Raw genomic sequence first — 21,614 nt, forward strand, 5'->3', positions numbered from 1 at the left:
CTCGCTGAATTTTGCTTCTCCGAGTCCTTTCCAGGTGTTTCAGGAGAGGACGGGTTTGTTCATGTGAGCTTTCGTCCACATGCGTACTTTGGGCGGGTTAGGACAGGGTAGCGGTGCTGAGCTGTGGAGACCCAGAGAGAAACCAGGTGATGAAACCTTGTCTTCCGGGAGCTCATTCTCACAGGCAGAGAGAGACAGACGCCGTCGTGAAAACTGGGATGGCCAGTGCTACACGAAGGAATGCGGGTCTGGGTGGGGGAGGCAGGTAGGGTGACAGGTACAGGCCGGAGCACCCCCGCGTCTGCTCAGTGGAAGAGGAAGGAGCAACACATGCAAGGCTGGGGGGGCTGGGGGCAGGCTCTGTCTTGTCGCCGTCCCAGTAAGCTGTGTCTCACACAATGCACCTCTGTTCTATTAAGGGGACTTCAGCCCAACACTTCCTTCGCGGATGACCTGGCAGGCTTCGGGGTAGAGTTCTGCTGCCATCAGACCATAACTGACTGCACTGCTGTGAGAAGCCAGGCCCTGGGGACCAGAGAGGAAGCAGGCTGGTGGGGGCACCTGGCAGCCGGCTCCTTCCGGAGTGAGGTTTGCACTGACTTGCGTCCCTCGTCCCTGGGGAGGGAGCAGCAGCAGGCGTGGGTAGGTGTGAGGCATTCTCAGAGCAGGCGTGATTTGCATGGGAATACGCTGGGAAGTAGCATATGCAGTCCTGTTCATTAGTATGGCTCCAAGAGTCCTTTGGTCGAGGGTCCCCTGAGAGCCATTTCCCTACACCGGGAGCCGTGCCGCTCCGCCAGTCCCTAGCCCCTGAACGCTCTGGGCCCTGTTGGGGCCACTTCTCCTCTGCTCGTGTCCTCAGGCCAGCCTCCGCTGCTGCCCCAGTCCCTGCCCCTGGGTCGTCCCCGTGAGCTCTGAGCTCAGGAGCACATTGGTGGGCTTGTCCTGTGGCTCTTGGCCTGTCCGTGGTGGGTGGGAGCCCTTTAGCCAGAAAGGCCGTGTTGTGCACCTTTGTCTTGGTGGCATGACGTGTGCAGGTACACACATCGTGCTGGGCTGCATTTCCTTGTGTCGTGTCATTCGTAAACTGAACCAAAACGCTGGGACTGACCTGGGCAGAAAGTCGTGTTATCCAGTCCTCGCCGCAGGCAGACGAGCGCTTCGATCCTCTGTGGGCTCAGAAAGCAGGAGGCGGCGGGGGCTCTGGGCTCCCCTGCTCCAGTACCTCTTCTCCCAGACACACGCCTGCCAAGCGGCAGCGTCAACTGTTTCAAGTATGGAAGATTATGTAACACTGTATTGTTTCTTTCTGAAAGTGTTTCATTTGAAGTGCAACCTTGTGTGTGGGGCAGTTTGGGTCAGAAGTATTGACAAAACAAGACTTCATTTTAGTGAAAATTTAATAGAGATTTTGGGTTTGTTTTTTGTTCTTGTTTTCTTGATAAGTGTGTATTTCCAGAATGATCTGGGCATGTGTTAATACAGACCACGTGTTCTGGCAATGGGAGCAGCCCAGTGGGGTGGGATGGGATGAATGGGAGAAGACCCAAAGCCTGTGTTCTCAAGAGACATCATAACAGTACAGTTGTGTGACAGGAGAGTGACACAGGGTAACTGCCAAGAACGATGGGGGAGGACTGAAGTCCTTCCCGGAAGGAGGGCTGGGCCAGGCAGGGAAGTCTTCCCTGGGGCTTTGGGCAGAGGTAGCCCTGGGCTTTGGGTGGGCAGGGCAGACAGCAGACATGCAGAAGGGAGCCCCAGGTTAGACCTACTGGCAAAGGAAAAGCCTGGAGGTACTGGTGCCACTGCCATCAGTGTCGGGTCTGCATGTGCCAGCCTGGGCGCACATTGGCATGGCAGGGCCCCAGACTGTGTTTCTGGAGCCACTGGTCTCAGTTCTAATTAAATTGCTGGACAAATTCACCTCCTAGCCTGGCAGGACCCGGAGCAGACCAGCCAGCACCTGGCTGGGTCCCACCTTGCCGAGGGTTAGTGGATGACAGAGCAGGGTCCCAGCCCCGGTCCTCATGGCCAGGTCAGGAGTGGTGCTGGCTGTCGCCAGGTTGCAGGCCTACCAGGCTTGGGTGGCCCTTGTCTTCACACCCCAAGATGGCCACTGCAGCGTTTTACCCTGTGGTTACGGCCGCATAGGGTCATCCTGGAAGCGTGCTCCTCTGGCTGGCAGCTGCACGGCAGGCTCAGAACCAGGGCTTTGTTACGAAAGCGGAGGGAAAATGGCTGCTGGCACACGAGCAGCCGTGTGCACAGAGATTCAGCAGAAACTGGAGGAGCTGGAAAGAGTACTTTTAGCTTTTCTGGGTCTTAATGTTAATTAAGTCAAGCCTTAAATTTTGACAAGGCCCCAATTCGGGAGGCTATGAAAGTCAGGGCTTCTGACAAGCAGACGCCTTCACTTCTCTATTGTCAGCAAAACAGGCCCAGTTCTAGAAAGACAGGTTGGGGAGGAAGGTGGGAAGACTCCCAGCCTATGAGTGGGTCCTGCAGAGGGCCTCCAGGCACCCTTGGAAAAACCACGATTTTTGTCATCCAAGTCACAGGTAAAAAGCCTCACTTCTCCCAGTGTAACTACTGTCCCCTGCTTGGTGGCAGCCTCACACCCAGAAAGTTGACTTCTTACCATCAAAAGATTATTTCCCTTTGTTACCTGTGGAAAAGGAAATGGACTCAGATCCCGTGTGAGCACAGTGGGCACCCCCGAAGGTGCTGGAGGAGGCGCTCCAAATAGAAAAGCAGGTCCTGCACACTCGAGGGCTAGAATGTTCTGGAACGTCATAGAGCAGTGCACAGAGCTCTCGACTTGGACACGGGTAGCCTCACTGGTCACCCGACTCGTCCTCTCCTCTCTGAGCCTCAGTTCCCCAGCCCAGGGGTGGTGATCCATCCCAGCAGAGCAAGTGAGGAGCTGTGACAGTGACATCCTGCTGCCTCGGTGGCCTCCCACAAACTGACACATTAGAGCATTTTTTAAAGAAAGAACACTTTAAAAAAGAATTTGGTTCAGCTTATACAAGTAATAAATACATGTTCACTGTAGAAAATTTGAAAGCTAAAGTTGAAAGGAGGAAGTCACATGTTACCCCCGCACACGCAGCTCACTGCTGTTCCCGGGGTTTTTCCGTCCATGTTCTGTGTGGGATCTCAGAGTACAGGCTGTTTGGTGACCTGGTGTGACACTTCAGCTTTTTAAGTGTGTCGGCGTCTCACTGACTTCTGACACTTGGTGGCTGCATGTAGTGTCTCTGAGGGAGGCAGCCTGGCTTGTTAATGGACCCTTCATATTGGAAGTCCTGGCAGTTGTCCCCTGTTCTAAGCAATTGTGTCTCTTAATGATTTCTGCAGGGCAGTGTTTCTCAAAGGAGCAGGGATGCAATTTTGGTCCCCAGGGGGTATTTGGCAATGTCTGGAGACATTTTCCATGTCACATGGTGGGGTGATACTGCTGGCATCTAGAAGTTGGGGGCCAGGGCTGCTGCTAAGCGCCCAGCAGTGCGCAGGGATGGGGCCCCCACAGAATGGTCCTGCTGCTCAGTGGGCTCATTTCCCACCAGTGGTGGCAGTAGCAGTGGCAGGTTTGAATGCTGTCTGTACTCCACCCAAGACAGTGAATGAAGAAAATGGTGTGTTCCCTTAATAGCGTGTGGTAGGGCGTTTCTCAGACATCCCACGTTTGGCCGTGATTTCAGGGAAAATTAAACTCTCCCCGTTTGAATCTCTGGAATCCAGAGGAAAGGGGGCTGTGGGGGGCGCTAGTCAAAGGGTCCATGGACTGCTGAGCTGAGGCCTTGTCCCAGAAAGTTTCAGTACAGCACGAGGAAATGAGAAATCAGCGAGACAGAGGGAAATGATTGGGTAGGAAAACAGGTGGCCCAGGAGAGCAGTCCTGGTGTAGAGTCAGGTGTAGCTCTGAGTCTGCCCTGTAGGTCCCTGGGAGCTGGGTGGAGGAGGAGAAAGGTGGGGCTCAGGCCTCAGGGCTGGGAGGAAGTCCAGAGTGAGGCCCTGCCACTCCGCCCGCCTTCCTGGATGACGGGCCGAGAGGCCTGCACAGGGCGAGTCCAGGTGTCAGCTCATTTGGCGTGCCCCTGGTCTTCCCGGAGCGCCCCGGCGCCTGATAGTGGAGACGGTGAAACATGCCCTCTGAAACATTCTGTCAAAAGGCAATGTGCTGTGCATACCTCGGGGTGGGTGGGGACAGTCACTCTTCCTGAGCCTGTGCCCCCAGCCAGGCTCTGCCCAAGCAGAGGTGAGGGGCTGAGCACACAGGAGGGCCTTCTGCTGGAGGGGGCAGACAGAGCTGGTCAGGCCCCTGAGGCCATGTGCTGTCAGTGCTGCTCCCTGGGCACGGCAGTGGCTCAGGTACTGGTGACACAGCAAGGCCAGGCAGCTCCCACTGCTCCTGCTGCCTCGTGTGGGTGGGCACCACCCTCAGCCTCCCCTCTGCAGGGCAAGGCCTTTCCCAGGGGGCGTGCTCGGACAACCCTTTGTCCCCAGTCATCAGACTTGACAGTCTGCAAAGCACCGTGTGGCCTGGTCCAGCCCTCACTGGCCGGAGATGTACACTGAAGCCAAGAAAAAGGGAGCCCTGTGTGATGTGTGCCTCTGGCCTGGCCCTTCATGGCGAAAGGGTGGGCCCAGAGCAGGCCCCAGACCCCAGGCTGGTCAGCCCAGGGCCCGAAGGATGGGTGCAGAGTTCCCCGCCACCAGCCTTGTGCATCAGGGGGCCAGCCCAGCTCGGACACCGCCTACATGGGGCCCTCAGACCGAGCCTGGCCACCGAGACAGATGCCAGGACGCACCTCCTACTCTACTACTGCCCCCCACCCCCCCACACACATCTGCTGGTCCTGAGCCCCAGGGCCTGGTTGACATGCCCCCGGGTACTGGTACTGGCACACGAGAGCCCACAACCTTTGGTCAGGAAGACTGCCCAGCCCAGAACATGGTGGGTGCAGAGGCCATGCCCGGCATCTCCTGGTTGTGGGGTAACCTCAGCAGGGAGGGTAAGGCCAGCCTGCCCAAGCTGGAGGAGTTGGGGCGCCCGACCCTGGCAATGGGGTGGCCGGGCAGAGGCGCCTTGGCCAGCAGGTGGCAGCACAGACTCCTCAAAGCGGTGAAGCGGGAGAAGGGAGACAGCCCAGCCCTGGCCAGCTCACAGGCCCCTCCTCTGCTCCCCAGTCCCGGCCCATTCCGTCAGGGGCAGCAGCAGCTGGGGAGTGGCTGGAAAGGGAAACAGACCAAGGAGAACAGCCCCCAACCCCCTCCTGGCCCAGGACCCTATTGAGGGGGACCCACCCTGGAGGCCAAGAGGCCAGGGCACCTGAGAGTCCTGCAGGGAGGGAGCCATGTGGGAAGCGACTGGAGGCCTGGGCCTAGGGGCCTGGGGGTGTCCGTTCAGCTTGAGTGGAGGTTGGGAGGGAGTGGAGAGATTTAGCAGATAGGTGTTGGGAAGGGGGGGCAGGGAGAGGCTGCCAGGATGACTGCAGGAGGATCAGCGTGGTGGGGTAGGCATTGGGGGGTGTAGAGGAACAGAACAGAAAGGTGTCGAGTTTCTGGGCTCCTGCTCCCTGCCCCCTCCCCTCAGGGTCCACACCTCCCCCACTCTGCAAGATGGGGCTGAGCAAAGTGCCAGGCTCCACCCCCAGGCCCCAATGCCTCTGCCACCCTGGAGCTCTTCCTCCTTGCCCCTCCGCCCAGTCTCCCCAGGCCTATAGGGACACCAAGCAGACAGGCTAGCCAGGAGGGGTTCTCCGAATAGGAATGGGTGGCAACAGCAGGGTGACCGCCTCCTGGATACTGTCCCATCTGACAGAAAGTGAAGCGGAAGGGGCAGACCCAGAACTCGGGCCCCCATGGCCTGGCTGCCCTTGGAAAGGGGAGGCGGCATTCAGAGACTCGGGGCAGGCCAAAACCCTAGTTTATTTCGACATCAGCAAATCTTAGCCATCACAAAAATAAACTCTACCAAGGGCGACAGAGGAAGTCTCTACAGCGAGGCTAAGGGCTCAGCCGCCGGGCGGCGGCGAGCACCAGGGGTGCATGGTGGGCACTGCCCAGGCAATAAGTTAGGAAGCAGCAGGGCTGGTGGTGGTAACAGGTGCGGGCTGGGGCTTCACTTCTGGGCGGGCACCAGGTCATCGATGGCCTGGCCCTGCTCCAGCCGCTGTTCCATCTCGATGAGCAGTTTCACGCCGTCCACCACCATCTGCACCAGCTCCACCTCCGAGAAGCCCAGGCGGTCTGCGTTGGAGACGTCAAAGACGCCGCCCACAGCAGCCGTGTCCACACCGCCTGGGGAGGCAGCCAGGTCAGCAGGGCTGGGGTGGGCGCCCCAGGGGGAGAAAGCTGCCCGCAGCCCCTGCCCCACTCACCTGTGCCTCGCTTCTGAAGGCGCAGCCGCTTGAGCACCTCCGCGAACTTCTCGTGCTTGCCCAGGTGGGGCAGCTTGATGTGCACACCTGCCCGCAGCCCTGTGCCCAGGTTGGACGGGCAGGTGAGGATGTAGCCCAGGTGAGGGTTCCACATGAATTCGTAGTTCTTAGACTTGAAGAGTGTTTCAATCTGGCGGTGGAGAGGGTGAGAGGGAAGGCCTGTGAGACGCCCTCCCCCACGGGACCAGCTGGGACCCGGAAGCCCCAGGCAGGAGCCGGAGGTGACTGCGACCGGACTCCCCAGGGAGGCTGACTGGGCACCCACATCCCTGCCTGAGCTCTGGGGCCTGGCCCTGCCCCTCCCTGGCACGGAAGCCCACTCATGCCAGCCCCTGTGGGGGCGGCAGGCCTGACCTGGGTGAGGCCATTGCAGAAGCGGGTGAACACCTCCTTCATGCGGCCCCCCTTCTGCATGGAGATGACCCGAAGGTGGTCCTCCTCGTTGATCCACACCAGGAAGGTCTTACTGTCATTGTGCCTGGGGGGGTGGGGCACAGTCAAGGCTCCTCCCGGGACTGCGGTCTCAGCGCACATCCGGGAAAACTCGAGGGGGTTCACAAATCCCTGAGGTGCTGCTGGCACATATACCCAGAGCCCAGCTCCCTCCACGCAGGACACTTCAGAAAGCGTCCAAAAAGCCCTGAACTGTCCCCATCCTGCCAGTCACGTGCCCTGGGGCCAGGTACCAACCTAGGAGGTAAGGGGCGGGGGAGCCCGGACAGCCCCCCAGGGGAAAGCGCTGTCTCTGGGCGCTGCGGCCCGCCCCACCCGGACAGCGGGGACGGGAGGCTGTAAGCCCTCCCCCAGCCTCCACCGGGAAGCTCTGCGTCACCCAGCACCTGGCAGCTCCTCAGAGGAAGGGGGAAGCAGGCGGGTGAGGAAGAAAACAAGCAGCTCCCGCTCCCAAGAGGGGGCGGAGGAGAGACGCCGACACGAGCTGTCCCCACCTCTAAGATCCCGAGGCTGCGGCTCCATCAGCCGGTCCCTCCGGGCACCTGCGCGGTCAGTCACCTGCCAGGAGGCCTGGGCGGCACCAAACCCGTCCCAGGAGCGCGGCCTCCCCGGCTTCCCGGTCAGCCTGGGCGAGGGCGGGGCGCAGAGGCGGGGGAGCCGCGGCGGGGCGGGGAGTGGTCACGCACCAGATGCCGCGGGCGTCCGGCCAGTCGCGGGCCATGCCCGAGGCCAGCAGCAGGGGCGACACGGGCTTGTCGAAGAGGAAGTGGTCGTCGATGAGCTGCTGCTGCTCCGCGTCCGTCATGCTCTTGAGCGCGTAGTACCTGCCGGCCAGGTCGCCATCCAGGCTCGACAGCGCTGCGGAGGGGCGCGCTCAGGGGCCACGCCGCGGGCCCTGACGCCACCCCCACGCGGGCAGCCCGGGCCCGCCACCTCCCCACGCGCGCACAGCCCCGTGGGAGCCCAGTCCATGGGAGCCCAGCCCGGCCGCGGTCGGTGCGGGGCCGGGCCTCGGTCTCTCGGGAAACCGGACCGCGCGCGCAGATAAGAGCTGGCGGTGGCTCGGGTGACTGGTAAACAAGCTGGGGCGGGGCCGGGACGCGGCGGCGGCCGGGCGGGGCGGGCAGACCCCTACCTTCCACGGCGAGCTTCTCGATGGCGCGGCGTTCCCCGCGGCTGCAGTGCGGGGGGAGGCAGAAGCCGCGGATGCTGCGGCCGGTGCGCACCCGCGAGCTCAGCACGTAGTTGGGGTCCAGGTCGTCTCCGCCCTGCAGGCCGAGCGGCGTGAGCGCCCGGACGCCACGCCTCGCCCGCCCCGCCACCCGGGCCAGCCCGCACCTGTAGGTTGTCGGGGTTGAGGTCAGTCTTGTGCTCGTCGCCCGGCTTGTAGCCGCCGTGACGGTCCTCGATGATGGGGTCAAACAGCTCCTTGAACACCTCGTACGATTCCTCGTCGCCCGCCACGCAGCCCACGGTCATGATGTACGGGTGGCCTGGGGGGCGACAAGGGGACAGTGACGTCACCGCCAGGCCTGAGCAAGCCGCCGAGGACCCTGCGGGGGCGCGGGAACCCTGGCCCGGGAGGGGTTCCGGAGGGCGCTGGACCTTAGCCCCGGGAGTGTCCTGACCCCGGGATGGGGGTGCGCCTACCCGGGTTGTCCACTCCGGTCTGGATGATGTCGTCCAGCGTGAAGCCGCTCGGCGTGCTCTTGGCGCGCAGCTCCGCGTACATCTCGGGGGTCAGCACTTTGGCCATGTGGTTGTTGTGGCTGCTGAGGTCGGGGAACTCGTCCTCCGCCGGGAAGCGCAGCTTCAGGGTGTTGTGGCTGTTGGAGAAGGGCATGGCGGCGGGCGGCGGGCTGCGGGGAGACGCGGCATCAGCGGGACCCGGCGCGCCGGCCTCCCCCGGACTGCACCCCACTCAGGACCCCGCGGCCCTGGCCCCCAGCCAACCTGGGATGCGGCCAAGGGCAGCGGGGTCCGCAGCGCAGGCAGAGGGCGCCGGCACCACCAAGGACCGCGGACCCGCCAGCGCGCACTCGCGGCTGCCTGCCCGGGCGCGTCCGGAGCGCACGGTGCCCGGGGCCCCTCGGTGAGCGTCGCCGCCGCCCCGGCGCCCAGCGCGGCCATCCCCAGCGCTCGGGCCCACTCACCAGGCGTCCGGGCGTAGGGGGAGCGCTCGGTCCTTAAGCAACTCCGGGCGCGGCGCTGGCAAACAGCGGCCGCTCGCCGCTCCCGGGGCTCTTAAGGGACGCAACGCGGGCCGCCCATTGGCCGCTATTTATAGCCCATTCATTCCATTGGCCTGCACTGCGGGGTGGTGCCGCTGCTTTGTCCTCCGCCCGCGGCCCCCGACCACCCCCAAGGCCGCCCACCCTGTGTGTCCCCTCGCTGGGACCCCGGCACAAGCCACCCGGCCCGCCCAGAGCCTGCCCAGGACCCCGAAGCCGGAACCTCAGACCCTTGGACGTCCTGGAGTTGCCCCCCACACCGCGGGAAACTGAGGCAGGAGAGCCACCCGGCACTTGAGGACGCTCGGGCTCGTCTGCATCCCGCCTCTGCCTTCCTCTGCCAGTCCCCGCGATGGCGGCGGCGAGAGGCCGGGGAGAGAGGCTCGGGCTTCTGCAGCAGGTACTGCCCCCGCCCCGCCGCGCCCCGCCCGGTCTGAGCCGGTTCTGAGCCGCCGACCTTTCTCAAGGTGCCCGCTTGCATCTCCGGGGCGATCTTGGTGCAGAGCGAAGGCGCAGGAGGCGCAGTCTGGCTGCGGCCCAGCCCCGCCGCACCTGCGCTGCCTTGACCTTGGGCAAGTACCCGGGGGGGATACTGAGGGACCTGAGGGGATCTGAGCCAGCGACCCCGGGCCCTGCCCCTCCTGGCAGACGCAGGAACACGGTAACCCCGAGAGGCCGCTGGGGAGTACAGTCTCACCGTCTCCAGACCCCAGCCCTAGGCCCTCTCTGCTGGGGACAGGTTCAGTCTCACCACCCCACCCCCAAAGGCAGTCCCCAGAGACTGGCAAAGATGAAACACAAACAATAAGTATATGTGAGATTAAAAAAAAAATTCATTATAAATCAGAATCAGGCAAATTAAAACAACAATGTCTCTACATTCTATTACCCCCAACACACTCAGATTGGCAAAAATGTAAGATTGACAGCAGCCAGTGTTGGCTATGGGTTGGAATGTGGGGAGACAGGCGTTCATACACTGCCTGCAACTGTGAATTGCTACATCCTTTTTGGGAAGTAATCTGGCAGGATTTATTAAAATTAAAAATGTTCACACTCCTTGACCCAGCAATCCCACTTCTAGGAAGCCAGCCGATAGAAAGGACAGTCATTTCTCTTTGCAGATAGGCCAAGAGTTGTGTGGTGGGAAAAACAAACACAAACCAACCTGGATCCCCCATCATTTGGGGACTAGCCAACGGGTAGGCAGGCATGTCTGCCGTGTGGACAAGTATACAGCTATTAAAGAGAGTGCATTGGAGCTTCTGCAGCTAATGCCCATCATATGTTGCTTCGTGAGTAAAGCCAGAAAGGGGGAACCCCTTATCCATGTGTATATTTCACAAAATCTTCCCAGGCCTGCATGGTGAGCTCTGTCAGGTGAACACGGGCTGCTGCTGAGGGAAGACTGGCCCTGAGTGAGCAGCCAAGTGCACAGAACACCAGCAGGAGATGGGAGGAGATGGGCGCGGCTGGGGCAGGGCAGAGCCAGGAATTCCAAGGTATGTGGGGAGTGGGCGCTGAAGCAGAGACCCAGAGGACCGGCACATTCAGTGACCTCTGCCTGTGTGCTCATCAAAGGGGGTGGAGTCTCCCCAGCTGTCCCTCGCTGTCCTTGTGGTGACCAGAAGGGACGCCTGCCTCTTCCCCAGCTCACCTTGGCATGCTTTGACCTATTCCCAGTCAGCATTTTGAGTTTAGTGTTTTTTTGTTTTTTTTAAACCCACAAAACAAACCATTGTAAAAAGGCCAATGGTCTGGCTGGCCAGACAGCAGGTGTCCCTTAAGCCTGGAATTCCTGCACTCTGTGTCCCTTTGCAGCCCCTTCCCCCAATTTTACAAATATCTGCAGCTACCCTCCCCACCTCTCCACTCCCGAAGGCCTGATGGGCTCAAGTTTCTGTTTCTAGAAACCAGAGCTGCTGCTGCTGCTGCTGGAGGCTGACTTGGCTTTCAGACCCCGAAGGGGGGGTGCACTCAGGGCTTCCTCTTTGTCTTCAGCTTCTGCAATTTCTCAGAAGGCCATCCAGCTTCCCTGACCTGAGCGCTTTGTGGGGTGGAAGAAGGACCCCCACTCCCCGCTCCCTCTACAAACGAGGTCCACACTGGAGAGGAGGTCCATTGGCTTGCGGTGGCCTTGCCCAGGGTCAGGCCCTGGGGATACTCCTGCCTTGGGCTCCTGCAATCCTCAGCCTTCTGAGATGGGTGTTTCGTCCCCATTTTGCAGATAAGCAAAGGGACAATCAGAAGGTGGGTGACAGAGGGATCAGGTCAGAGATACGCCAATCACTCAATGATTCCAGAGTGACTGGCCCTGTGCTAATGTCACCCAAGGACCACCCTGGGACCCCAGGCAGGCCAAACCTGGGAGGGCCTCAGACTGAGTGCAGGGTGGTCAGCAGCTGTGATGGGGGAAGGGAAGGGAGACTGAGGCCTTCAGACCCAAATGACAAGGTGAGGCCCCCAACAAGGCGGGGGCTGCTTGGGAGACTGGTTGGTCCCAGAGCAGGGCAGCAAGGGTTGGGGGCTGGAAGGGGCCAGCCTCCACCACAGCCAGAACTGCCCCTGGCTGACCTGGCTCTCATCTGTGGACCCTCCACTTTCCTCAGGGTGCACCAAAGTCGGTCTGGTGGCATCCAGGCAAAAGCTGGGTGACAGCACCTGGCCAGTTTATGGTGCAGGTTCCTCAGACGTAATGTATCATGACTGGTTATACATTAACCACGTAGCCTCTGAAGAGCCTCAAAGGAGTGGCTGGCCTTTTGTCCACAGATCACCATCCTTCACCCCCGTCAGCCAGGGGTGCAGGGCAGGTAGAGGTGGGCCAGGCTCCGGGCAGGGCACTGGAGGCCTTAGTCATCCTCAGCATCTGTGTCTGATAGGCATTGTTCCTCCTGGTGCCCTGGCCCTAAGCTCTGCAGAATCCAGAGGGGAAGTTAGCTGGGAACAGCTGAGGGGCAGGGCTTCCTTGGGGTCTCAGCGCATAGGCTGGACTGGGCAGAGAGGAGGGGACCTCGGTCACCTGATCCCTGCTAGGCATGTGGGTGGAGAAGCCTCCCCGGTGGGCATCCTTAGCTTCTCCCTTTCCTCCAGGGTCTCCTTCCTGCCTGTCCCCACCTTTTTCAAACCTTCCATCGTTTCTCTGCAGCTAGATTTACTGGCTTTAAATCCCAGTGCCACTTTGGTCTCGTTGGCTGTGTGACCTTAGACAAATTACTTAACCTCCCTGAGTCTTAGTTTCCCCATCTGTAAAGTGGTCCCTCCCTCACAGGATTGTGGGGAGGATTCAATGCAGTGACACTTAGCTGGGCTTACATAGCATCAATTCTCATTGGAGGAATGCTGGTATACAGACTCTGCCCTGGGCCTGGAGGAGGCCAGTGCTTGATGACTCCGACCGAGGGCTGGGGCGGGCTCAGATGGAACAGAAGGGCAGCTCTGGGAAGCTGTGGAGGAGGGGCGGTTGGAGGAGCTGGTCAGCCAGTCACAGACAAAGAAGCAAGTGGGAAGTCAGGACCACAGGAAACCACCACCAAGTCACCGAGTCTTAATTTAGGCTTAGTAGGCGTCCAGCCTCAGCTCCATACCACAGCTAAGTGGCTGGGGAAAGAGGAACCCCCAGGAGAAGTGGAAAATTGAGATCTCAGGGGAGCAATTAGAGAGTGATTCAGGCGGTACATCACCAAGGGGGTGAAGCAGAGTCATCGGGAAGAGAGGCTGGTGAGCCATGGGTGGGGCTGGCTTATCCCAGTGTTAGAGCAGGAGGCGGGGAGGCCATGATGCAGCCACACGGGGACATGAAGCCAGAGAGTGGGAAGCCGCCAACAGCCCCTCACCTTCCTATCCCCGGAGCTCCCAGACCCAAGCCCAGCAGGGCAGGGGCATGGAAGGGCTGAAGCCAGGCACCCGGGTTTCCACCATGGACCCAGAGGGGCCCATGACAAGGGTCACAGACACCCTGGTCCATCCTGGAAGAGTTCAGAGAGCCCCACAGGCTGGCAGCTGGGGAAGGGGCTGGCTCTGCAGGGGCCTAGCCACTCCCGTTTGAGCAGGCTGGAGCAGCCCGGCCGGGCCAGAGGTGTCCTAGCAGCGTCACTGCTGCCAGGCCCTGGGTTAGGGCCCGGCTACAGGGGAGCTGAGTGGCTGGGCACATCTGTCACTCTCCAGGCCCAAAGGCTAAGCCCGCGTTGCAGGCAGCGGAGTGCTGGATGCAGACAGTCCCTGTCGCCTGCCCCCCTGCCCTCTCATACACTCCCCACAGAGGAACCTGCTCTGAATCCGCCCTGCTGAGCAATAACCGAGCTGCTGCTTCCCTTTTCTGCCCCAGCCCCAGCCCCCTGCTCAGGCCGCTGGCCCTGTCCTGAGCCCATTTCAGCTCGCATTGCACCCTGGGTCCCAGGAGGGGACACAGGACGCCCTCCCTCGTGTAAGCGGCTTCTGCACTGCAGAGAATGTGCCCCTGCGGCCACTTCTGCAGACCCTGCCAGACAGACCCCATCTCCACCCCTCTGATACGTGATCCCATTTTCTGGAATGCACCCTGGGGCCCAGTCAGGGGCGCTCCCAGAGCGATTTGCAGTGACGAAGTGCCCACAGCAAAGTGTCCCCACGGGACTGGGCAGCTAGCCGTGGGCGGGGGGTCCTGGGACTCCGGGGCTGTCGGGGCCGGCCCGGCCGGGGCGGTGGGACTGCCGGCTCGTCTGCGCGCGGGCGGTGTACGCACAGGCACGCGCATCCGGGAGGCAGCCGGCCCGGAGGCGCGCGCCCGCGGCGGGAGGGGCAGCCCGCGCGCCCCGCGATCCCGCGAGCGACGGCACGGCGCCGTGACGTCATCGGCGGGCGCCGGGCCCGAGGAGCCGGAAGTGGTGTGGCCGCTGTCGCGGTGCCACGTGCGGAGCCTCCCGCCGCAGGAGTCGACAGCGTCGCGGGTGAGACTCTGCGGGGCCACGCGACCGTGCGCGGGCGGGGGTCTCCCGGCGGGCCCTGCGCGCCCCTGCAGCCTCCGTGGGCCGCCCCCGCCAGGTGCCAGCCGTGCCGGCCGTCCCTCCCGTGTGCCCAGGCCGAGCGGCTGCTTGTGGTTAAGGCCCATGGCGTGTCCTCAGCCTGTGCGTGTGGGCCCTGCCCTCACTGCAGCCCCCTGCCACCCGTCCGCCCAGAAGCCCGCCTTCGGGGACATTGGGGAGAGGTGGGTTCTGCCCAGTCGAGCCTGGAAACGAGGTGACCCTTCGCTGCTTCCCGTTGGCTGCCGCTCTCATCTCACACGTGGAGAATGGGAGCCAAGCTTCTGGAGAAGGGTGATGAGAGGGTCAGGTCCTGACTTTGTGGGAGTCCTCGGGCCCCTTCTCTGCCGTTGCGTGGCCTCAGTCTGTCCATCTGTGATTGGGCTCGTGGCTTCTGTGTCATGACCCAGACCAAGAAGGGCTTCAGATGTCAGGCTAGGGTGCAGCCTTGTGCTGTCCGGGTGGACAGGGCCAGGCCTGAGCCATTCTCCGCACCCCCAGGCTCAGGGTCTGGGCATCACCACGCATGCCCGGCCTCCTGGAGCCCTTACGTGCTCATGCCCCCACACACCCCCTTCCAGGTTCCTGGCACCTGCTGGACCGCAGTACCATGAGCTTTGTGGCTTATGAGGAGCTGATCAAAGAGGGCGACACAGCCATCTTGTCACTGGGTCATGGTGCTATGGTGGCAGTGCGCGTGCAGCGTGGGGCACAGACGCAGACCCGGCACGGTGTCCTGAGGCACTCAGTAGACCTCATCGGCCGCCCCTTCGGCTCCAAGGTGACCTGCGGCCGCGGTGGCTGGGTGTACGTGCTGCACCCCACGCCGGAGCTCTGGACGCTGAACCTGCCACACCGCACCCAGATCCTCTACTCCACGGACATCGCGCTGCTCACCATGATGCTGGAGCTGCGGCCCGGCGCCGTGGTCTGTGAATCCGGTGAGTTCTTTGCTTCTCCCTCTGAGACACCGATGCAAACCCAGTGTGTAGACAGCCCCCAGCATGCCCTCTCTGAGGACAGGCGTGGCCCCTCGACCTGTTTTAACAGAATCTTTCTGGGGCACTGACTGCAGAGAGTAAGAGCAGAGCAGGGGAGCTGCCGGTGCTGGAAGCTGAGTGAGAGGTGACAGGACTGGCAAGGATAGCCCCCCAGGAGGTGGTGGCCTGTGAGGGTCCTGCCTGCCGCGGTGGGCGGGGCCAGAGTGCTGCTTGGTGCTGACCGAGGTGCTGACAGAAGGGCACAGGGTGCCTGGCAGAGCAGTCCCTGACTGCTGCAAGTGGGAGCCCCAGCCCCAGGACGGAGAGGTGCCCCTTCCTGGAGGGTGTCCAGGGCGGCGCCAAGGTGTGTATGGTATGTGGGGAGCCTACCTCATGCGCATCTCCAGCCAGCACATTGTCACTGAGCCCAGGACCTGGGGTGCAGCTACAAGTGCCTGAGGCCAGCTGTTCCTGGGCCGTCACACATACAGACACACCCAGAGGTGCCAGGACTGCCTGGGGTGGAGATTGAACCATGCAACCTGGCAGAAAACATGCCAGAGGTGCCTGGACCCCGACAGCTGGAGTTGGGCTCACAAAGTCTTCCCAGCACCACTGCTGTCGCTCTCTGAGGGCTTCAGTCCATCCTGTGCCTCTCTGGGTCTTGGTTTCTCCATGTGGACAATTGGATGGTCCCTGTTGCCCAGCCAAACTCTTTCAATGGAAAGAGTCAGATTCAGACTCTAGACTCTGGGTCAGAGTGGATGGGGCTGGGCAGAGGCCGAGTACTCAGCACGAGGGCAGCTAGCACAACTCAGAGCCAGCACCATCCCTTGCCGCTCCCTGTACACCTTCGGCCAGGGCCTCACGCCCCTGTGGTGAGAGAACTCGGTCAGTGGGCGTGCTTCTAAGCTGCTCTGATGTCCCGGCTTCCCTTCTGGGTATAACTGTGCACAAGAAAGACCAGGTTTCTGCTTCTCAGAGGGGTACAGATAGTAAGCCAGCCCAGTGTGACCATTTCAGTGGGTTGAATGCTGAAGGCTTGTCAGACAGGGCTTCATGTTTGAGGGTGACTCCAAGAGGGGTCCCTCTAGTTAGGGTGGTTAAGGAACACCTCTCTGCAGGGGGGGCATTGAGTTGAAAATGATGAGAAAGAGGTGCCTACCAAGAGCCGAGAGAGAGGGTCACCCCAAGGGAGGTCATGCAGGGGCCCTGAGAGAGGGACAGCGCAGAGGCTGGCATGGCAGGAGCAGGAAATGAGGTCAGAGGAAACGGGGCGCAGCTTGGAGCGTCATTAGTAGTCTGACTCCACCCTGCATGGAAAGGGTGTTCTGCTGCTTGTGCAGAGCGGAGTCAGCCTGGTCCAACGGGGAGTGTTGAGACAGGACAAAAGGTGGCCAGTCTGGTGGGTTTTGCAGAGCCGGCCAGGAGGGAGGGGCCCAGCTGGGTGCGGCAGGCTGGTGGGGACAAGACAAGGAGTGGCTCCTGGAGAGACGTGGAAGGGTGGCAGGAGTTCCTGGCGGATGCGCCGTGGGTGGGAGTGGGCAGAGTCGAGGGGCCTCGTGCTGTCTGCCGAGCAGTTGTGTAGTTGACGGGCTTGGGAAGGCTTGGCAGGGAGTGGACTTGGCCTTGTATCAGGTGCAGCTTTGCAGTTATTAGTGCTGAGCACTGTTTGGGTGCTGAGGGGACGTGGCGAGTGTTCAATGGACACTAGCTGGAGTCAGGAGTGGAGGGACATGGCCCTTGTCATCAAGTAGGTGGCACCTGCAAGTCGGGCTGGATGGGGGCCGCTGCAGGCTAGGAGGCCAAGCGGAGGGGTACCGGGGAGGAAGCTGAGGAATGGCCCGTGTGGTTGGTGGGAAATGGGGGGACGCTGACACAGCGGGGAGAGGGGCTCTGTGCTGAGGTGGTGTCAAGGTCCCGGAAGTGCAGCAAGGCGAGGGCGGAGCCACACCCCTTGTGGCAGGAGGAGATTGGGGGCAGAGATTGACTAACCTGAGTGGGCTGGGAACTCGGGGAGCTGGGGCCCAGGCTCTGCGTGGAAGTTGGTGGGAGCTGGGGCCCAGGCTCTGCGTGGAAGGTGGTGGGAGCGGGGGCCCAGGCTCTGCGTGGAAGGTGGTAGGAGCTGGGGCCCAGGCTCTGCGTGGAAGGTGGTGGGAGCGGGGGCCCAGGCTCTGCGTGGAAGGTGGTAGGAGCTGGGGCCCAGGCTCTGCGTGGAAGGTGGTGGGAGCGGGGGCCCAGGCTCTGCGTGGAAGGTGGTGGGAGCGGGGGCCCAGGCTCTGCGTGGAAGGTGGTGGGAGCGGGGGCCCAGGCACTGCATGGAAGGCCCAGGCTGCTCTGTCTACTCTGCCCCTTGCAGAACCCCATCTCTAGGTCTCTGCAGCCATGTTTGCTCCCGCATGGGGACTGGGTGGGGCAGTCACGCACCCACCCGGACCCACAGCAGACATCTGGGATCAATCCCAGCTTGCCTACTCCCGAGCTGGAGGTCAGAGGTCAGCCCCTGACCCCAGTGTTTCCCTGGACGAGCCTCAGGACCCACACCCACGGCAGCCAGCACTGCCAAGCAGCTAACAAGTGAGGCCAACTGGCAGCCTAGGCCGGCTGACCTCGTGGGCCCCGTGGGTCTCTCTGGGTGAGGATGGCTGCTCCCTGGGTGGCCCCAGCAGTCCGCCTGATACTCGTCCTGTCCCCCAGGCACTGGCAGCGGCTCTGTGTCCCACGCCATCATCCGCACCATTGCGCCCACAGGCCACCTGCACACGGTGGAGTTCCACCAGCAGCGGGCGGAGAAGGCGCGGGAGGAGTTCCAGGAGCACGGTGTGGGCCGCTGGGTGACTGTGCGCAACCAGGATGTGTGCCGCAGCGGCTTCGGCGTGAGCCACGTGGCGGACGCTGTCTTCCTGGACATCCCGTCCCCTTGGGAGGCTGTGGGCCACGCCTGGGATGCCCTCAAGGTTGAAGGTGCATCTGGGGTTCTGAGAGGGGGGTGTCCTGGGGGCCGAGCTCTGCCCACCCCCCTCGGCTCTGCGTCGTCTGACCCAGAGGTCAGAACCGTCCAGGCCACACAGCAGCTGGGCCCCAACCCTCAGCCCTGTTAACCTGGGGTAGGGGTGAGTCAGGCTGGCCCGGGAGACACTGGGAGGTCACCCCGTGGAGGGTGAGGGTTGGAGGAGTCAGATGGGTGAGAATAGGGCTCCGTCTGGGTGCCTGCATGGAGGTGGGGGTAGAGGTGAGTAGATGTCTGAGGCCCCTGGGGATGGTGGGACCTGTACCACCCGGGTGCCTGAGGTCAGAGGTCAGCCCCTGACCCCAGCAGTTCCCTGCAGAGTCTCCCCTCCCCCAAGCCAGGAGGCAGACAAGCTGGTCCCTTTTAGGGAAGACGCTGGTGTGGAGGCGGGAAGTGGGCTGCAAGCCAGGGAAGTGCTGGTGAGGTCCTGGGTTTTGCCCTTTTCTGGAGAAGGAGCAGTCGGGCCCCAGGCCCCTTCCCTCCTCCCAGCTGAGCCTGTGTGAAGGGGGCGGGCAGGCCCTGGGCCCTGGGGGAAGGGCTGTCCCTTGAAAGACAGATGCCAGGCCGTTCCCACAGCAGGGTAGAGGCTAGTGGGACCCCGCCAGCTGGCTCAGGCTTGGCCCTGGATTCCTGGGTCCCTGGTCTCTGCCAAGGTGGCCTGGGGCTGGGGAAAGGGGCAGCCCTGGCTCCCCTCATCTCCACCCCCACTAGCTTCGCCCTGAACCGCCCCCTCGCTCCAGGCCACTGGCGGTTCCAGGCCCCGGTCCCAGGGAGACTAGAGCCAGCTGCCTAGCCTTGGCCAAGCCCAGGCAGTCACACTCCTCGGCCTCCCTCTTGCTGCTGAAACTCCTTGCTGGTAGCTGGCCCAGGGGGCCACACCATCTGTTCTCCCATCCCTGTGCCCTCTAAGGCCCTCCCCTGGGCTGTTTCCCTGGATCTGTTTGTTCTGGGCCCAGAGGCTCTCGACTCACTCATGGGCCTGCCTGCCTTGAGCCTGGCCCCTTCCCCACCCCATCTCCAGACCTCAGGCTGGCCAGCAAGCTCGGGCCTTGCCTAGTGGGGCCTCAGTTTCCCTGGCAGTGTACACAGGGACAGAGTTCCCTCTTGAGAGTGACACTATACCCTCTCTGGGTTGGCCTCAAGCTGCACATGTCTCCTCCTCCTTCCTGCAGCCTTGATGGGGACATGTGTCCCCAGGTATTGTTGAGGTGACCAGGCCTCACGGAGAGTAGAGGACTTGCCAGGGCCACACCCGTTTCCCTGCCCTGGCTTTCCTGTGCCCTCCCTGCCAGGATTGGAGCCTAGGCTGGCGCTGGGCCAGGCTGAGGGGCATTGCAGGCAGCTCCCAATGGGAGGTGGTAGGAAGGGGCTGTCAGCTCCCGCCCCCACCTCATCATCCTCAGCCTTCCAGTTCCCAGGAGCTGGTGACAGCCTCTAATTCCCTGTGATGGCAGTCTCCCACTCGTATCCCCCAACCCCAGGGCCCCCTCTCCTCCCCGACCCGGCTCTGTGCTGCGCTGTGTGGTTAGAGCTATCTGGTTACGCCTGTCTGGTTAGGGCTGTCTGGTTAGAGCTGTGTAATGAGAGCTGTGTGATTAGGGCTGTGTGGTTAGAGCTGTCTAGTTAGGGCTGTGTGCTTAGGGCTGCCTGGTTAGGGCTGTCTGGTTAGAGCTGTTCTGTGCCCAGCATGCTGGCAGCTGCAATACCAAGGCTCCACCCCACCCCTGACCCAGCCTTTGCCCTGGCCCCTGACCCTACCTCTCTATGGTCCAAGCACAGGGCCAGAGTCAGACCCCAGGTCAGGCTCCCGACATCTACCCTCCTCACTCACAGTGGGGTTTCTTTACCGGCACCTGCTCCTGGAGGGTCTGGGGGTGGCTGGGGGTGGCATTGCCTCTGCCCTGCCATTCCAGCCATAGACACCAGACAGAGGGGGCTGCCAGGCAGGCAGGAGGGCTGCGAGGCCCTGCAGCGCCCACCCTCTGACGCTGCTCCTGCCCCTGCAGGTGGGCGCTTCTGCTCCTTCTCACCCTGCATAGAGCAGGTGCAGCGCACGTGCCAGGCGCTGGCAGCCAGAGGCTTCTCGGAGCTCAGCACCCTGGAGGCGCTGCCCCAGGTGTACAACGTACGCACCGTCAGCCTGCCTGCGCCGGACCTGGGAGCCGGCCCCGGCCCCGGCCCCGATGCCTGCCCCTTCCGCAGCGGCACACCCATGAAGGAGGCCGTGGGCCACACTGGCTACCTGACCTTTGCTACCAAGAGCCCAGCCTAGTGCGCTGCCCGCTGGGAGTGCTGGAAGCCCCGGCAGGAAGGCGCAGTCCATTGCAGGCGCCGTATATGGTCACAGATGCCTGCTGGGCCTGTGTTTAGACAGATGGTGGGGTGGAGCTGGGGGCCTCCTGGGTGGCCAAGAGGGGACCGTCCATACCAGGCCTCGTTCCCAGGAGGGAGGCCTCCACCCGTCCCACTGAGCTCTGTGTCCCAGTCCTGCTGTTGCTCACCGCCACACGGAGTCCCCACTGCCATAGGCTCTTCTGAATGCTGAGGCCCAGGTCTCACCTCTTCCCAGGTGGCCCCACACAGGGAGGGAGGTGGGGGGCAGAGACTCAGGGAGGAGGGCTGGGGGCTCAGGGACGCGGATTGTGGGACTGCTGGGAAGCCCAGCCGTGCTCTGGCCTCTCTGCCCACCCTCCCCAGGGCCTTTCCATGGATACGTAGAGGCGGCCCTGCTGTGTGGCCCCCGGCCTGACCCCACCCCCTTGGGTGCTGCACCTCCCCTCCCGCTGAAGGGGCAGCCCTGCGTGCACTGCCTCCTTTTCCCACCCCTGGGAAGTGCCTTCGGCTGTGTCAATAAGTGAGAACATACAGCATCCCTCAGGAGCTGGAGCAGGATGGTGGCATGCTTTGAGTGACCCAGCCAGTCCCTGGTGGGGCCCCAGCTGTTCAACCCCAGCTTCTCAGGTGCTCCTGCCCCTCGCAGGAACCCTGGGGTTGTCAGGGGAAGTGCATCCTGGACGGAGGGCAGGACACCAGGGCTGGGGGCACATGGCACCTGCTCTGGCCTCCAGCTCTGTGCTATGTGGCTGGTGTCCCTGCCTGCCACTGTGCACAAAGGGCCTGGGTGGCTCCCTCGACCTCCCCTTTCCCATGTTGGAGCAAGAGCCCCAGGGTACTGTGCTGGCACGGAGCCCCCGACCATGTCTGGTGGAGAAATAAACACTCTTGCCCCCATGTGCTTACTGGTCTCTCTGGTGGTCCCAGAGGCCAGAGTCCCCTTCTCCACACCAGTGTCCTGGCTGGACCGCCCCTGCAGCCCTCCTGGCCCCTGCTCCTTCTCCCTGTCCAACAGCCTGGGATGAAGTGGACAAAGAGGCGAGTCTGGCCATCCCCACCGGACTGCAGAAAGGGCCACTTGTCCCTGGAGAATGGGGGAGGGGAGAGAGTCCATGTGTTCGCATGTGTGAACATGCGTATGTGCGCGTATGGGTGTGTGT

At 62.3% G+C, this 21,614-nt stretch overlaps 2 protein-coding genes across 15 annotated transcripts; one reads left to right on the plus strand and one right to left on the minus strand.

Moving 5' to 3' along the window:
- Nucleotides 1–5,915: 5,915 nt before the first annotated feature.
- On the minus strand, nt 5,916–9,178 carry CKB (creatine kinase B). Of its 2 annotated transcripts, none has more exons than XM_081050486.1 (8): nt 9,053–9,178; nt 8,550–8,758; nt 8,238–8,392; nt 8,035–8,167; nt 7,586–7,757; nt 6,801–6,924; nt 6,387–6,576; nt 5,916–6,306 (listed from the first exon to the last, which is right to left on the minus strand). In XM_081050486.1, the coding sequence occupies exons 2-8, from the start codon at nt 8,740–8,742 to the stop codon at nt 6,128–6,130; spliced, it is 1,146 nt and encodes a 381-aa protein (XP_080906612.1). In that variant the 5' UTR covers nt 8,743–8,758; nt 9,053–9,178; the 3' UTR covers nt 5,916–6,127. The 2 variants fall into 2 exon arrangements, with proteins under 2 accessions (XP_080906612.1, XP_080906613.1); XM_081050487.1 differs by having other exon boundaries at nt 8,853–9,055.
- Nucleotides 9,179–9,391: 213 nt separating this feature from the next.
- TRMT61A (tRNA methyltransferase 61A) lies at nt 9,392–21,353 on the plus strand. Of its 13 annotated transcripts, XM_081050498.1 has the most exons (5): nt 9,392–9,530; nt 10,488–10,632; nt 14,712–15,071; nt 17,808–18,074; nt 20,127–21,353. In XM_081050498.1, the coding sequence occupies exons 2-5, from the start codon at nt 10,593–10,595 to the stop codon at nt 20,390–20,392; spliced, it is 933 nt and encodes a 310-aa protein (XP_080906624.1). In that variant the 5' UTR covers nt 9,392–9,530; nt 10,488–10,592; the 3' UTR covers nt 20,393–21,353. The 13 variants fall into 13 exon arrangements, with proteins under 13 accessions (XP_080906624.1, XP_080906620.1, XP_080906619.1 ...); XM_081050490.1 differs by lacking the exon at nt 9,392–9,530 and having other exon boundaries at nt 9,669–14,911; nt 14,996–15,071; XM_081050492.1 differs by lacking the exon at nt 9,392–9,530 and having other exon boundaries at nt 9,669–14,911; nt 14,996–15,071; nt 17,862–18,074.
- The last annotated feature ends 261 nt before the right edge of the window (nt 21,354–21,614 follow it).

This window comes from Rhinolophus hipposideros (assembly GCF_964194185.1).
Source record: "Rhinolophus hipposideros genome assembly, chromosome: 5".
NCBI classification, from domain to species: Eukaryota; Metazoa; Chordata; class Mammalia; order Chiroptera; family Rhinolophidae; genus Rhinolophus; species Rhinolophus hipposideros.